Source organism: Helianthus annuus, chromosome 13, assembly GCF_002127325.2.
Source record: "Helianthus annuus cultivar XRQ/B chromosome 13, HanXRQr2.0-SUNRISE, whole genome shotgun sequence".
NCBI lineage: Eukaryota > Viridiplantae > Streptophyta > Magnoliopsida > Asterales > Asteraceae > Helianthus > Helianthus annuus.
The window spans coordinates 79,025,454-79,038,716 of record NC_035445.2 but is presented as its reverse complement, the minus strand read 5'-3'; the positions used below and the strand labels follow the sequence as shown (position 1 = coordinate 79,038,716).

Below are 13,263 nucleotides of genomic sequence, written 5' to 3'. Positions count from 1 at the left end.
TAGCAACGGCCACATGACTTATTGTAAGTGTGACTGTTTCTATTATATAGTCACTAAAATGTTGGTATTAGCCACATTAATCTATAAAAAATGTGGTGAATGGGTTGCTAAAATCAAGCATTTATGTGGCTAAAGGGTGACAATGGCCACATGAATTTACTGGAAATGTGGCCAAAAACTATTTCTAGACACACATTTGTAGTTTTAGGTGTGGCTGTTGTCTAACATTTAGTCACACATGATTTTAAAAAAGCGACAAATGTGTAGCGAATGATTATGTATAGTCACATGTAAATTCAATAATTTTAAGTGTGGCTATTTGCTAACCTTTTGTCACACATATTTATTGTGATTTTATGTGGCCATTTTCGTGTAATTAGCCAATTTATTTTCAATTTTTTTTTTGTAAAATTAAAACGGCACCAAACATGGAAACCCTAAAACCAAATAGTATTAACAATAATAAACCCAAATCCATACATACGTTTTCAATTTAAATACTTAAACACAAACTTGTAATCAAAAGCTATCTACAAAAGTTGCAAAGGGAAATGACAATACACAAACTAAAAACTGTTTCACGCTTCTTTCTTGTTCTTGCTCCTTGTCTGACTCAATGCCACATCGACAATAGATAAACAAGATAGATCAAGCCTTGTTTACCTTTGCTGGAACTAGTGCTGCTGGGGTTTAATTCTATGCAACAGTAGAAGTTGGGTTATTGCTAGCAAGTATGCTTGCAAGCGATGTATGTGTCCAACAATAACACATACCAGCCCCATGAACAATCAGCAGCATAGTAAACCTGAAGGAATCAAAGTATGGGTCAAACATAGATCACTAATATGTCTGTATATGAGCATTTAACATCTTGACTTTGTTAAACCTGAATCACGAGCGATCCCACTCTGCCAGCACCATTTAAGACAAGAATGGATTTACCTTTTGAGAAACTGGCTCGCTCTAGACCATTATACATGGTCCCAATTGCATAGGGGAGACTAGCAGCATGCACAAAGTCCAAGGTTTTGGTTTTTAGGCCAGCAGTTTCTCTTCAACTTCAATGTACTCATCTATAGAACCCGACTGTTATGGCACACCGGTTGGGCTTGATAACCGTGCGGAGAATATCCGGCCCCCATTGACTTTCTTGCACGATTCTACACAATAAATATAATAATTAACTATTTATCGTCTTCAATACACCAGTAATAAATATTCCGCATATGCATAGATATAGATATGACATACCTCACTCATAATTTCATTAACCATTGGTTTTTAGCCTCGATCTGATCACTTGTTCTATCTATCTGTATTGTTCTCTCGATTGATGTATCACCAGAGGGCAGGTGTAGCGGTATCACCTAGATTATAATTTATGAGCATTTCACTTGCAAAATGTTTGGATGGAAAGTCTATTTTAGATCACATTTACAGTAATAAATGAACTATAAAAAAAACTCATGAAACTTAACATATCCTAAAGTGGCTAACATATAAGACTAAAGGAGAAGCTCCAAAACCTTTTAACATCTGGATTGATCTTAAAGAAATGAGGTGAGTGGCAAGCAGGTGGTGTAAGTTAAAATACAGTATATGCACCTGCATTACTAAGTGAACGAAACAAACATCATAAACCACTCAACCACCAAAGTTTGGCAATAAAAATTGTTTCAAGACTCCTATGACCGCAGGAAAGGCGCGCAAAAAGCCTGAGGCGCAGCGCAAAAGAACAGGGAAAAACGAAAAGAAAAACTGAGCGAGTATAAAAAACTGCCTCACGCGGGCCCGGGTTTTTCGGAGCTGCATTCGTGTCCGCAGGTGCGGGCACACATGAGTTCAACCAAATTCTAGCTCCAAAACTCATTTTTGCAACCCCTCCTGCGCGCAGGTAGGACTTGTAGTAAAACATGCCATAAAGCTACAATAGAGTAGTAAAGGCTTTACCTTATAAACAACCACTCACTTTGTTGCCACACCAATGTGGGACAAAGTATTTACCACCTTTTGAGACTTTTATTCACACACCCAAAACTTACAGCATATAAGTCCTAAACTTTTGCTACTAACTATTAGCTCCATGATCATAAATGACATATATAATAGTTTTTTTTAATTTTATATGTGGAATCTTATTTATTTTCAAAGCATAACATATTTTTTATATTTTTTTCTCTATGTGCGCTTTTCTTAAAAAAGCCCACGCTTTTTTTGCGCCTTGCGCCTAGGCTCCGGGCGAGGCCGATGCGCCTCGCCTGCGCCTTGCGTCTTTGACAACATAGCAAGACTCAAATGTGTATCATGTAATATTAATTTATTATTGTTCATTTATGATCCTGAATAGCTATTAGAAATCTCCTAAAATCGAAGCTATTCAGAAGACTACAATCAACACTCACTAAAACCAATTCCATAGGCTTAGGCAAAAACAAGAACAAGGATGCTTTTTACCTGCAAATCTGGCATCACTGGAAGTCTTAAATCTTAATAGGTTTCGGCACATCACGGCCTTCAACGGTAATTTCTTTTTTTGCCAGCGTGATTTGGTAAACATGCCTCGATGCAAAATGTGATACTTTTATCAGAGAACTTTGTCACATGTAATCACCCAGCCAAAGCTGACCAAATGATCCATCCCAACAAGTAAAAAGGTGCCCACATTTTAAAAGATAATTAGAAAAAATCAGATACAAACAAAAGTATCTAATGAATGAGAAATGGAACCTGAAAACAAAACCGGAGTGGTTCCATGGGTGTGCAAACGAGTCGAGCTAACCCGCGAGCTACTTAAGCTCGCTCGAAAAGAGCCGAGCTTAAATGAGTTTGAGTCCAAGCCTAAAAACAAACTTGTTTAGTAAACGAGCCCAAGCCCGAGCTTCGCTTATCGAGCTCGAGCCGGCTCATGATCCTAAACGAACCCATTTTTATATAATTTTTTAATTAATATTAAATATATTTTTAAATAGTTATAATGACTAATTATAAAATTACGGAAAAAATAAAGAAATTATATATAAAAATACTTTAGACGTTTGCTATGGGTACAAATTGGGTGAACACATGTAGAAAACAATGTTTTAAAAATGGGGTCCAAATTGTTGATGTTGTTTATCAAGTTCATGCAGGTTATACTCAAACTCAGAACTAGTCACACGAGAGCTTTATACAATGTTCAGAGTGGACTCGGTAAGCCCTGAACCAGTATCATCCACTTCTTCGGTGCTCTTAACATCTGTCTTCTGTTCCCCCGAGACCTCGTCAAGATAAGATGACCATTAAACTGCTCTAATTCACCATCAAAATTAACACCACCTACATCACCAAACTCACCAGCACTCACCTCGACACTCATGTTCACATACACAGGCGAAACCGTCATTGCCGTTACAATTACTATTACTAATGACATTATAATCAACAGTAGCAACACCACCAGCTGCATTCATACTAGAACCACAGTTCTCCTCCTCCACCTTATAAACCACCTCACTGCAAACAATTTCAGCACCATCCATCATCTTGAAACATTTGCGAATCCTGTAGCAGATTGGGATCCGAATTCGGTATGATCCAGATGCAAAAAATCAAATTGAACATAAACTGAATTGGAATATACCAGATCAAAACGACATTATAACAAAAACTCAATGTAATCTACAATATTCTAACTACCACACCCATAGATTTGTTGAATTATGACAGATTCCTCAAATATATGATATGAGGCAAGATGTATCAGTAGACCTGCTATATAGACCCCACCCTAGAAACAAATTACACAAAGGAATACAACACGAATGTAAACACGAATGCCTAATTACATCTCACTAACCTGTACAATAACGGTGTACCTCAAAAGAGCGGCTGGTAATGCAGTGTCGTTCTCTTTATAGAATTCATCGCTGTCAGATCTACATAATTCATCATCTTCATCTTCATATTCTTAGCAAGTGAAATTGTGTCATGAATCGCTGGTCTCGGAGAAATACAAAAGTTCTACATCGTCTTCCTCTGTAAGCCTAAGGTTTTTAATTTCAAAATTATGATTCTTTTGTAGGGGAGAGTTACCTGATTGCAGACGAAGTCACTGGAGCAGATGGATGAGTAGGCAGAGTGAAACGGATGGACCTGGAGGGATGAGCAGGGAGTGAAAAAATGGTTATAGACTAGTTACGGTCATGTTTTTTTGTTTTGTAATGGCCATTGATAACTTTTAGTCACACACAAAAACTTAGTGGCTAATAAACATTATTCTTTGTCACCTAAATTCATAAGTGACCACATGTATTATCTTTTAGCTACGTCATTAAAACTATACTGTGGCAATTAGCAATATTTTGCCACACTTTTCTATTATGGCTAGTATTTGACACATTTTTTAGATAATATGTGACTAAAGGTTTGGAAGATAATTGTTTTCGTCACGTGAGTTAAAAAATCGATCAACTTAACATGGCAGTAGGTCACATTTGGCCACACTTTTCAAGTTGTGGCTAGATTGGCTAGTAAATGTCACATTTTTCTCGAAAGTTGTGGCTAAAGGTTTTGAACTATTATCAAATAGTCACATTAATAATAAAATGTGTGACTAAAGGTGTTATAAAATGTTATGAATGACCTTTCGTCACACTATTTTTCAAATGTGTGGCAGGGCAATTTTGAGATATGTGTGGCCGTAGGCCTTTTTTGACGTAGTGCTTGCGGTCCGTAAGGCATTCTAGAAAACAATATTTTTTTTTCACCCTTGAACTTGTATTGCTTGCTATTTAGGGCCTTTAACTTAATGATAAACATGATTTTAGGGTTCCAAGATGCAATTTAGGCATGTAATAAGTGTGACATAAGTATGATTATAATCCGAATTCGTATAAACATAATGTGTCTTCGTTTTGTATAAAAATGCGCGTATTCGTGATTGCATGCGTATTGTGTATGCATGAATAAACAAGTATGGTATATAATGTGTTTCCCTTATGATCAAAGTTTCGGGATTAAAGAATTGAAATTGAATATGAATACAAGTTTCTAAAAAATAAAAAGTACGAAAACACGGAACGTTACATGCGCCACACACGAACTACACAGATCCCACATGCCCTGCAACTAGAATAAAAAGTATGATTATAATCCGAATTCGTATAAACATAATGTGTCTTCGTTTTGTATAAAAATGCGCGTATTCGTGATTGCATGCGTATTGTGTATGCATGAATAAACAAGTATGGTATATAATGTGTTTCCCTTATGATCAAAGTTTCGGGATTAAAGAATTGAAATTGAATATGAATACAAGTTTCTAAAAAATAAAAAGTACGAAAACACGGAACGTTACATGCGCCACACACGAACTACACAGATCCCACATGCCCTGCAACTAGAATAAAATATGCGCATATGTACACCCAAATTAGCACAAAGGCGTTTTGTAAGACAATAATGAATATGACTTATGATGTAATCATATTATTTACCAATTTAAAGAAAAACAATAATATTTAATAAGAGATAAATGCAGGAAGACTAACACACCTACAAAACTCACACATAGGGTACGTTTGGCAAAAGTAGCTGGTGGTTGTAGCTGGTAGCTGGTAGCTAGTAGCTGTAGCTTTTTAGATATATTTGGTGTTTGGCAGAGAGTAGCTGGATCTTTTAATAAAATGTTTAAAATGACCAAAATGGACATAACTGAAAAATTAAAAAGCTTGTACATTAAAAAGTTTATTATCATTAGAGGCTAAAATAATCATTTTCCACTAAAAGCTTGTAGCTCCTTCTAAACGCTACTAGTATGAGCGTTCAACCAAAAGCTTCAAGCTCTTAACATAAAAGCTTAAAGTTCTTAACATAAAAGATTCAGGCTCCTTCAACCAAACAAGGCTTTTTATTGAATATGAGATTTTTCTTAAAAGCTTAAAGCTAGAAACTCATAAAAGCTCCATGCCAAACAATATTCATTACATTTACATTTGTTGTTTTACTTTTAAACTTTTTTAAAATTGGAAAATAAATGGTTTCTCTTTGTTATATTCTCACAATAATTTCTCTTTTGTATACAAAACTCACACATGTTCTCTATTATTTTTATTTATTACATACAGAAAATTTTAGGAAAGAGAGGAAAAACAATATTCATTACAATTACGTATGTTGGTTTACTTTTAAACTTTTCTAAGATTGGAAAATAAATGGTTCGTCTTTGTTATGTATTCTCACAATAATTTCTGTTTTGTATAGATCCTTCACACCCACACAAATATACACACATAGTATGTATATGTGAAGTGAATAATTTAACCACAATTAAACATGTGAGATTCTTTAAAACACATGACGTTATATTTAAAGTCAGTTGATATATAATATTAAATAAATCTCAACAACATGAAGTTTGTTTGTTGATCTATTTATCATAACTTTTTCTTATCATTTTCTTTCGGTCAACATTTCCGGGCCAAAATGCCGCGGTCTAGCAGGCCATGCTGTATGTTTCCGGTGTGAACGTTTTAACTCTTTCTCGATCAGTTCTCTGTCTATATATACACACATATATGCATGATAACAACAACTTAAACAAACCTTGTAAGCTTGATTACTCTTTCAAGATGGCTTCAATGCGCTTTTTTTCTTATTCAGCTCTCCATTACAAAAATTGCCAGGATGTAAGTAGAGAATTTGGCATTCGCAAGCCAACATTTTCATCAAGATCCAAATCAAATGTAGTCAATGCAAAGTTTGTCGCTGAGGTTGAACCCGTCACTAGACGATCAGCTAATTATAAGCCATCATTATGGTCATCGGATGAAATTCAATCACTTTCCAGTGAATACATAGTAAGATTTCAACCTTATTTGATGTATGTGTTATTCTAATTCCTGTTTCTAGTAGTGTGTGTGTGTATCACGAATCTTCTCCTAATATTCGATCAACTGTTTAGGGAGAATATTACAAGGCAAGAGCAGACACTTTGATGACGGCGGTGAAGATGATGATGATCATACACAAAGTGGGAAGTCCATTGAGTAGCCTAGAGTTGATTGATGATTTGCAAAGACTCGGAATATCGTATCATTTTGAGGATGAAATAAGAGATCTATTGGAGATGATTTACCAGAATTACTACAAAACTCCTGACAAGTGGAATAGAATGGATTTGAAGCTTAAAGCCCTTGGATTTCGACTACTGAGACAACATGGCTATCAGGTTCCTCAAGGTACAAAATTATAAGGAATGTATAGTAGTCATTTATTTTCCATGCATGCATGAAGTTTGTGTTAGCGGAAGCCGTCATCATAATCGACATCGTTATCGTACTCGTGTGTGTTTGAACAGGGAACAGAGAAACATGAAATGGATATTGTATTGAAAATATCTTGGTGATCATCATAGTTGCAGATGATCAATTATTTATATACTAATATAACCGACAGTTGACAACGGTTATTTGCAGCGGGAATAACTGTTAATAACAGTCAACCGGTGACATTCTCAACCGCTATCACTATCATAACGTTTCGAATATTTACGACCTATAATAATAATAATTACAAACTAAGATAATTAAGTTTACTATCTAATACACTCCCCTAAACTTAATTCGGTTTAAGAGAGTTCTTGAGCACGCTTTTGTTGGCTTCGTCCAAAGCTTTTGCTGCTTGTTTGAAATCGAAACGTCTCCTTTTCTGCAGCCTCTTCATTCCATGCCAATCATTTTTAGCAAATAACTCGTAATGCTCTCCTTCTTCTTTCGGAATGCAGCCATCGCTCATTTCTCTTTCTCTCTGTTCTGCAACTATATCTTGTTTCTCGGAGTAAATCCGACTTTGGTTAATGGGTTCACCACTATTTACTGTTCTTCTTTCAAGAACATTCTGCTCGGTTGTCTCGAACTTGTAATAATACACGAGAACATCTAAATACATAGCATACATTATTCTCATTAACTCACCATCACCATAATCATAACCCATGTCTTTGGCTACTATCCGTAATGACTCGTCTCGTCTTCGTCGATGATAAAATGCCTTCTCTTTGAATTTATCATAATGCGTCCATGAATCTACCATGAATTGTTTTGTGATGCCGAGTAAGGTAGTTCTGAAATTTTCGATATCGGGATCGCTTAATTTCCAATCTGTTGTTGCTAGTATCTTTTCATCCGCCGCTAAAAGTCCTGTTTCTGTCGTAATATCTTTTCTTCGCTTGTCGCTAATCTGTGCCACTGTTCTTCTCATTCCTTTTTCTTGTTTCACTGTTTCATTTCTATCAAAAACAGAGGCTACCGATTTCCTTCTTTTGATCAAAGATTCTTTTTTAATTTTCCTTTTCTTTGTATCATGAATTTTCATATCATCTATGAAGAACAATCCATTATGATTCTTGTCTATTTTTTTCATAACCGGTGTCGGTGACCGGTTATCCCCTGTGTTCTCTTCCTCTTCTTCTTTATGATCATTCCCTGTTTCCTTTGCATCTTCATCATCCTTTTGTTTTCTCTTGTGATGCTTTCGGTTAATTTCCGATTTCTCTCTTGATTCCGTATCCTTGTCGTCTTCTCTATTGTAATAACCGTCCCTGTCTTCCTGCATCTTATCGTTCAGTTTTTGAACATCTTTACAGGCCAAAACATCTCTTTCGGAATCGTCTTCCTCTCTCCGTGTCATTACTTCGCCTGCATCTTCATTATCTTCGTGACGTCCCGATTCGTATTCCATTAATGCAATTTCATATGCAATTCCATTATTGCAATCTCTTGTTTCAAGATTGCAATCGCGTGTAATCGGGGACTCATATAATCGGAGTCGCTATTTGTTTCTCGCCTCTTCCCGTGTTTGTTTTCCATCTTCTTCATCCGTATCTTCCCAGGATCACTTAATTCTGATCCTAATTCTTCGTTTTCTAACCATGCGCTCTGATACCACATGTTAGCGGAAGCCGTCATCATAATCGACATCGTTATCGTACTCGTGTGTGTTTGAACAGGGAACAGAGAAACATGAAATGGATATTGTATTGAAAATATCTTGGTGATCATCATAGTTGCAGATGATCAATTATTTATATACTAATATAACCGACAGTTGACAACGGTTATTTGCAGCGGGAATAACTGTTAATAACAGTCAACCGGTGACATTCTCAACCGCTATCACTATCATAACGTTTCGAATATTTACGACCTATAATAATAATAATTACAAACTAAGATAATTAAGTTTACTATCTAATAGTTTGGTCAATATTAAATCACATATTTAAAATTACGTTTATTTGGTTTTGCTATACATGTAGAGATATTTCGCAACTTCAAGGACACGACTCAAGATCTTAAGCCACACTTACTTAAAGATACGATGGCAATATTGAATTTGTACGAGGCTTCATATCATTCGTTTGAGGATGAAAGCATATTGGATGATGCTAGAGACTTCACAACAAAATATCTCAAAGAAAATCAAGACAACATTGATGATAGTATATCATCATTGGTAAGTCATGCTTTGGAGCTTCCATTGCACTGGAGAGTGCCAAGGGTAGAGTCAAAGTGGTTTATCGAATTATACGAGAAAAAAACTGACATGAATCCCACGTTGATCGAGCTTGCAAAATTGGATTTTAATATGGTCCAAGCTGTTCATATTGAAGATCTAAAACACGCATCAAGGTATGATTTCTAGCACATGTGTACCCAAACTATATATTAACTTGTTTGTATACACTAATTAAAGATAAAATTGATAATAGGTGGTGGAAAAGTACAAGGTGGGATAAGAAGTTGACCTTTGCTCGTGACAGATTGGTGGAGAGTTTTCTGTGGACTGTAGGTTACAGTTACCTACCTCAATTTAGTCTTGGAAGGAGAAATGTAACAAAGGTCATTGCCATGGTTACTGCTATTGATGATATCTATGATGTGTATGGTACTCCAAATGAACTTGAACAGTTTACAGATGTTGTCAGCAGGTAAAAAAAAAAAATATGCTTACTTCCTTTGCTAAAAGTTATGAGAATCAAAAACCTTTGAGAACTGAAAATTAAGGTTTCTAATTCTTAGATGGGATGTCAATGCAATCCAGGAGTTCCCAGATTATATGAAGATATGTTTCCTTGGATTATACAACACAATAAACGAGATCGCGTATAACACAATGACGCATTCAGGAGTCCTCATCCTTCCGTACCTAAAGAAAGCGGTACTAAATCTATCTTTGTTAAATTACTACAATATTATGTGTACTTATTTTCTTATTGTGAGATGGATCGATATTGGTAATATTGTAGTGGACAGATTTATGCAAGTCATACCTTATAGAAGCAAAGTGGTACTATAGTGGACATATGCCAACACTCCAAGAGTACTTGGACAATGCTTGTGTATCAATAGCAACTCCATTAGTCATGATACATAATAATTTCTCAACATCAATCAGTTCTACCGAAGAGATCATGCAATTGTTTGAAGAATCTGGGAATATAATTCATCATGCAGCGCTAATCTTCCGACTCGCTGATGACTTGGGGACATCCTCGGTAAGTCTTTTCGTTAGTATATAACCTCATTGTTATTGGGGGGTGGGGGGTTTAGTTTTTTTTTTTTTTTTTTTTTTTTTTTGGGGGGGGGGGGGTGGGGGCGCTTAGGTTTTTGGGTGGTGGTTGGGTGTGGAGTTCAATGTTTGTTTTAAGTTTATTTTGATTGTGTTCACAAGTGGTTCTCACGATAAATGGTGGATCCCGCATCCTTTATATATATATATTTTCCTTTCATAATATTTCAATCAAATTTTTTGAATCTGTTAATGCCAGATAATTTTAATAGCTCTACATACTTCTTCTTTCTCTTGTTTGTTTAAGGATGAAATGGAAAGAGGGGATATTCCAAAGTCGATCCAGTGTTACATGTATGAGAATGGTGCTACCGAAGACGAAGCTAGAAAGTATATCAAAAATTTAATCATGGAAACATGGAAGAAACTTAACAAAGAACGATCTAGTGCTAAATCTCAGCTTCTACGGGGGTTTATTGACTATGCAATGGCGAATGTTAGGATGGCACAGTTCATGTATGGTAAAGGAGACGGACATGGTCATCCAAATGTGATTAAACCGCATGTATTATCATTGTTGTTTAATCCTCTCCAAGGGATTTAATTGTCATAGAGATCACATGTATTTTCGTTGTATAAAATAAATAAGATTTAGTTGAATTAATGGATTTAAGTGGTGAACAATATTGTCATTTCAATTCATGACATTTTTGTAACTGCTGAATGCACCAAACTGATACTCAGCAGCAACATTCCGGGCAACACTTGTTGCACGCCCAGCCGCATCAGATCCTGGGAACCCTCGGACGGTCCCATACCATCCAGTTGATGCGCCCTGATCCAGGACTTAAAAGCCACTAACGAATTTAAAGTTCTTGTATGTGTAACCAACAAAGTTGATATCTTTGGATGAAAGCATCTATAAATGATTTAAGCAAAACCATGTGTAAAGAAAAGCAATAAAAAAAGATAATGTAAATCTAACAATTTACATATATGTGTATGGGTCTCTCTCTTTTACTTCCTAAAACCACCATGAACCAATTTTATTTATCGTATTATGGTTGTATTTAAAGTTTAAGTCTTACTTGTCCATTTGAACTTCAACTTGTATACTAACTAGTAAATTGCCTGGCGAGTTGCATTTCGAAAAAATCTACGTCAAAACATAGATCAATTAAAAGTGTACGTAAATATATGCATAAAAACATGTTATGTTTGACCAGACTCATTCGGAAAAAAAATTACGTCAAAACGTAGGCAAACCGAAAGCATATATAATAATAGGCATAAGAACATATGATATTTGATCCGATTAATTTCCGGGAAAAAATTTACGTCGAAACGTAAATCAACTTGAATTTATCCCCACATGTGCATAAAAATAAACATGTAAAACCCGATCAGTCCACACCCAAAAAAGTGGGGTGTGTAAGGGGCTTGGCCAGGCCGGCGTTGGGGTGCCATGTGGCACCTAATTTTTTTTATATTAATCATAGAATGTAGTAAAGTAATTTGAAAAATACATATTAAATAACTACAATACAAAAATACATTACATTATCAAAAAAAAAAAAATCAATCATTTTTATCTTCATCTTCATTGGAGTCGAATCTAGGAAGTGTTGAAACATGTTCTATCAAATTAGCTCGAAGATTTGAATTTATCTGTCTTGACTCGATTTGATATTGGTTTTGCGTTTTTTCTTCGTCACTAACGTCTTCGTTATTTGATTCGGGCTCCTCGCCATAATATTCAACGATTGCACGCCTTCATCCTCTTTAATCATGTTGTGTAGAATGATGCACACGTACATCACGTTTCTTATTTGATTTTTTTCATACAATCGACATGGCATGCTTAAAATGAGCCACCTTTTCTACAAAACACCAAATGCTCGCTCGATGTCTTTGTGTGTCGCGATCTTAACTTTGTTAAACTTTATTCTTCTAGGATCTAGGGTTCTGTCTCTTGAAAATGATTTCACAAAAACAGCATATTCAGGATAAATTCCGTCAACAAGATAATACCCATACTTGTATTCAACCCTATTTACAAAAAATGTTCCTTTCGGTCCAGTACCATTTATTCGATCATTGAAAATGGGCGAGTGGTGTATAATGTTTGCATCGTTATGTAAACCAGGCATACCAGAATGAATAGGTGATGCAACTGCTTCAAGCATCACAGCCAGCATTCCATGATATCCACTTGTGTGAGAGCCTTGCCATGTAGTTGGACAAATTTCCTACTCCCATTTCATACAATCTAAACTACCGATCAGCATCCTGGGAAGACCATGATATGTAGCGTGATATTCCAAAATTTGTTGCATATCACTAAACAGCGATTTTCTCAAGTATCTTTTCATATATAGTTCAATGATATTCGCACAAAAATTGTGAAGACTTACCCTAGCCACTCGTGCCGACATTTTTAAATAGTCGTCCATTTGTCGAAACTATTGTCGTAAGCCAATTGTCTTAGGGCGGCCGTGACCTTTTGCCACGTGGTAAATCCTAAATTATCACGCGCATCGGGTCTTTGTCGAAAAAAATCACCATTATCCTCTAAATCCTTTGATATTCTTAAAAATAAATATCTACTCATACGAAAACCACGCCTAAACATTCTTTCATCATACGTTACAAATAATCACTTACCAACAAATCTTTTTCAGTTTCGCGTTCACGAACAATATACTCCTCCGTTTG

At 35.7% G+C, this 13,263-nt stretch overlaps 1 protein-coding gene and 1 long non-coding RNA gene across 4 annotated transcripts; one reads left to right on the top strand and one right to left on the bottom strand.

Moving 5' to 3' along the window:
* Positions 1–431: 431 nt before the first annotated feature.
* LOC110898284 lies at positions 432–4,214 on the bottom strand. 3 transcript variants are annotated; one of them, XR_002569299.2, is made up of 6 exons: positions 3,836–4,214; positions 3,681–3,766; positions 2,455–3,540; positions 1,252–1,367; positions 943–1,160; positions 432–805 (listed from the first exon to the last, which is right to left on the bottom strand). It is a non-coding gene; the product is annotated as an uncharacterized LOC110898284 (long non-coding RNA). The 3 variants fall into 3 exon arrangements; XR_004877270.1 differs by having other exon boundaries at positions 2,455–3,766; XR_002569300.2 differs by lacking the exon at positions 3,681–3,766 and having other exon boundaries at positions 3,836–4,212.
* A 2,390-nt stretch (positions 4,215–6,604) lies between these two features.
* Positions 6,605–11,219, top strand: LOC110898283 (R-linalool synthase QH1, chloroplastic). Its single transcript, XM_022145047.2, has 7 exons — positions 6,605–6,836; positions 6,941–7,217; positions 9,296–9,668; positions 9,749–9,967; positions 10,059–10,197; positions 10,286–10,534; positions 10,856–11,219. The coding sequence occupies exons 1-7, from the start codon at positions 6,609–6,611 to the stop codon at positions 11,150–11,152; spliced, it is 1,782 nt and encodes a 593-aa protein (XP_022000739.2). The 5' UTR covers positions 6,605–6,608; the 3' UTR covers positions 11,153–11,219.
* Positions 11,220–13,263: the final 2,044 nt, after the last annotated feature.